Genomic DNA, 3,905 nt, shown 5'->3' with positions numbered 1-3,905 from the left:
TCTCCTCCGCAGCGGGCTGGTGCGCGGCCCCAGAGGCGGCGGTGTCGCTGCAGACACGTAACCCGCCACCTCTGGTCGTTGCGCAGAGGCGCCGGCGGTACCGGGGCCGCTGTAGGAGCCGTTTGAGTCCTTGACTTGTGCGCCGCACAGGGGACGCGCTGCGAGCTTTCCACACCGCCATGCGCAGCTCCCCGGCCAACGCCAGGAGCCAGGCCATGAAGGTACCGGGGCGCGGGCCGGGCGGGGGGCTCCGCAGAGGGTCGCTGGGGAGCTGCGGAGTGACGCGGCGCTGCCCCGAGGTCCCAGTGGCACCCCAGCGCTGATAGCGGGCGGTACGGCAGTACAGCGGCTGTGCTGCAGAGGCGATGCCCTTGTGTTCACCCCTTCCTCCTCCTCGCTCCTGAAACCTGCAGTGAAAATCGCTCACCGAGTTGGCTACAGAACTAAGCCAGCATTTAGTGTCACCACCGGCCCTCTGAGCACTTGGTCGAACACCAGTCTTGGGATCGTTTCCAACTTTGCTGGTTCTCATGTTATTCTCCTTTCCTTGCCTTTGCAGGAGCAGGCCCAGGGAACTGTGCTTAAAGTCCTCACGTCTTTTAAAAGCAGTGAAATAGAACAAGCAGTGAATTCGTTAGACAGAAATGGCGTTGACTTGTTAATGAAGTACATTTATAAAGGATTTGAAAAGCCAACAGAAAATAGCAGTGCAATATTACTTCAGTGGCATGAAAAGGTACGTGTTTGGTGCTCTCTTGGCTGAGCCACGCTCCTTTGTCAGTGCTTTCACCAGAGTCCCCGCAAGAGCAGCCCATGGTGGCTGGGACTCATCCCCGAGGAGCACAGTAACTGGTATTTCCTTCTGTCTTTGGTCTCTGAGCTTGGACTCGTTAAGCCTTTGCCTGTATTTCAAACCTTACCCTCAGCCAGGGGGAGAGATGAGACTCGTGGCAGGGCAGCGTCTACTGGAGGAAGCATTGCGCTTTCTGCGCCTAATGAGTGCAGCGGCCCCACCGCAGAGAAGGAGCTGGGAGTGGAGTTGTGCTTGGTTGACCGGTGTAGCTGGCAGCATTCCTTTGGGGCCAAGTGTTCGGCCGTGGGGGTGCTCAGGCTGGCTCAGGCCTCACGTACAGAACCACAGAATGGTGGGGGTGGGAAGGGACCTTCGGAGATCATCTAGCTTGGCAGTTTTCACCAGCAGAGTGCTGCTATCAGCCTGTCACAGGATTTAGCAAACCTGTTTGGTTTTCCACTGAGATGTGGAGCGGTTCTTGTGCGTTTCTGTGAAGTGCCTGTGGTGAGCCGGGGAGGGAAGGATGTGTTCATCAGCCGACGGCTGAATGTTCCCTCTCTCGGAGGGATGAGGCACGTGGAGCAGCTGCTCTGTGCCACGGCCCCAGGCAGGAATCTCAGTGAAATCTTCCCCAGCTGTGGGGTTTTAGCTGCAGCGCTGGCTGTCAGTGCTCCTCCTAGGAAAAATGATCCCCAGGAATGCTGCAGCTCCCTGTACCACCGGCACAGCAGCAGTGCAGCCGGCCGCTAGTGCTGGTGCCCTTTTCACAAAGTACAGGTTTTTTCCTGTGGCATGCAAAGACAGAACTCGTGCAGGGTGACTCCAGGTATTAGCAGCTGTTGCCGGCTGGTCAGAACCTTCACAGGAGAGGAGGAGGGAATTTCTCAGGACAGCGAAGAATATGTTTCTGCTTGATGTTTTTTTCTTTTTTTTTCCTGTTGTTGTTCCCACTGGAGACTGTTTTCAGGTAACCATGGGTGGGTGCTCCCAGTGTGTAACGTTACACAACCCCACCCTGACTGGAAAGATGACAGTGCTCAGAGCATGTAGGCACACGTAGAGCATCTCGTCCTCTTTGTTTCGAAAGAACAAGGCAGGTCTGAAGTAGGCTGGGCAGGGTTTAAAACCTTGCTTGTGTTGTGCTTTTTGGCACTACCGGTAAGACGTGGTTTGCTCAGAGAGGAGTCAGCTGCTCACTAGTAGTACCAGTCTGTCCTCTGGAAAAGGGCTGTTGTCCCCGTGTATATCAGGTGTGGTAACTCAGGAACGTGCGCTGCGTGCAGGTTCTGCTCCAAGCACACGCTTTGCATTCATCTGTCTCCTGAAGACTGCGAGGTGTCTCACTGTTACCATTGTTCTCGTGTCACACATTGCAATACCCACTGGGCTGTATCTGAATTACGTCTGCAAAGTAAACATGCCTCGTTTTAAGCAGTCAGCTTTAATATTTATTTTTTTCATAATCACATCCATCGTGTTCTGGACTTTAGGAGGATACGTTATTTATGTTGAGGGATGCAAATGAAACTGAAACCAGCCCTTCCCCCTTTCCCATTCAGGGATATGGGAGGTGAGACATTCTGCATCATCAGTGACATGCGACATCGGTATCCTTCTCTAGATCCAAAAGATGGTTAGATTTTGGAGAATGCAATTTTCCCTTCAGATTTAGTGGTATATGGGTTACTAAATTATTGTATTTGGTTTTGTCTGCCATTCAGTCCCTTTGTTCTGATGTCATGGAGTATATTCATAGAATAGTACTATGTATGTACTGCAGTAATTTAAGGCAAAGATCACTCTCACCTATATTTACAGAGGGGGAGTGAGGCACAAACTTCCCAAGATCGGAACAAGCAAGGATCCCAGTTCAGGTCCGAGCTCCCCCCATTAGCCTTTTAACTGTCAGCCCCAGTCACTCGGAGCACACCTCGCCACGAGGAGCCAGTGCGCCAGTGTAGCCCTTGTCACCGCAGGAAGGCAAAGGCGTCGGCAGGGTAGAAGGCACCTGCAGAGACATGAAGAGGTGGAGCAACCCCAGACCTGTGTTTCCTGTTCTGGTGGCAGCAGCCAGCGTGGAGAGCTGCGTTGTGGTGTGGGGCTGTGAGTGCTTTGTACCTGGAGAACCACGGCTGCCCGGCCCGGCGGGCTGGGGGCAGTGCAGCTTCATCACGGAGACATGGCACTGCACGATACAGTTTAGCACCTAAATGAAACGACTTAAAATGTCTTTAATGTCTGCCGTGTGCTAGAGAAGGCAAATAGATTTTCCCCAATTAACTGTTTTAAAAATTTAGAGAAAAGAAGGGGTAGAATGAGGTGGAACAGCCCAAGCTGCCTACGTGTGAAAAGTAAGTTTTTGGAGAAGAGCCATGTACTCCTCTGTTATTAAACACTTAATTGCTTGTTCTTTTAGGATGCCTTTTGCCCATGATGCAGTGACTCTGTGTAACGCCTCTCTCCTTTTCCCGTCCCCACAGGCATTAGCAGTAGGTGGACTAGGTTCCATAGTAAGAGTTCTTACAGCAAGAAAGACTGTTTAAAAGACTATTAACTTGAACCAAGACGACGATCAGTTTTGGACTCAGAAGAAGGAATTAGCTGACATGACACTGGTCCATCTTCATTAGAGATTGCAATCTACTGAAATACTATGGAAACCTCCTCTTGGAATGCTTTTAACCTTAAAGGTGGGGGAAGAGTAAAGGTATTCCTGCATATTCCGACTATCAAATCCAGGAGCCAAGACATTCTCCTGATCCCTTCTTTAAAAGGCAGAGAGAAGGCACACTCCTGCCTCCTGTTACTGTAAGAGAACAGGTGTCTTCAGATGCTGCTTTATCGAAGTGTGTGAAAAAAGATCCTGTGTGTACTGCTTATTTAATAGGTAGCAACGTCCTTGGCAGATGAAAGATCCCGACAGCGTACGGGCAGGAGAAGTGGCTATTAGAACGACGGTTTTGTACATACAGTCGAAGGACTAACTGGACCATGGGGCTGGTTTCATTGTAAAGTGCCTGCTGCATCAATAAAGTTCTTGGATCATGAGAGTTAAGTAATTTTATTTTTTACTAAATAATAAGCCTGACACTTACTCAAAAGCAGGCCAGCA

General features: G+C 50.9%; 1 protein-coding gene across 1 annotated transcript; it reads left to right on the top strand.

The window, feature by feature from the left end:
- Positions 1–134: 134 nt before the first annotated feature.
- On the top strand, positions 135–3,764 carry ARPC5L (actin related protein 2/3 complex, subunit 5-like; the record flags this gene model as incomplete). Its single annotated transcript, XM_009892363.1, has 3 exons — positions 135–221; positions 560–736; positions 3,274–3,764. Coding segments are annotated over 3 exons (327 nt in total), but the record flags the coding sequence as incomplete, so codon positions are not given.
- Positions 3,765–3,905: the final 141 nt, after the last annotated feature.

Source organism: Charadrius vociferus, unplaced genomic scaffold, assembly GCF_000708025.1.
Source record: "Charadrius vociferus isolate BGI_N301 unplaced genomic scaffold, ASM70802v2 scaffold549, whole genome shotgun sequence".
Taxonomy (NCBI): Eukaryota; Metazoa; Chordata; class Aves; order Charadriiformes; family Charadriidae; genus Charadrius; species Charadrius vociferus.
This window is presented reverse-complemented; position numbering and strand designations above follow the sequence as displayed.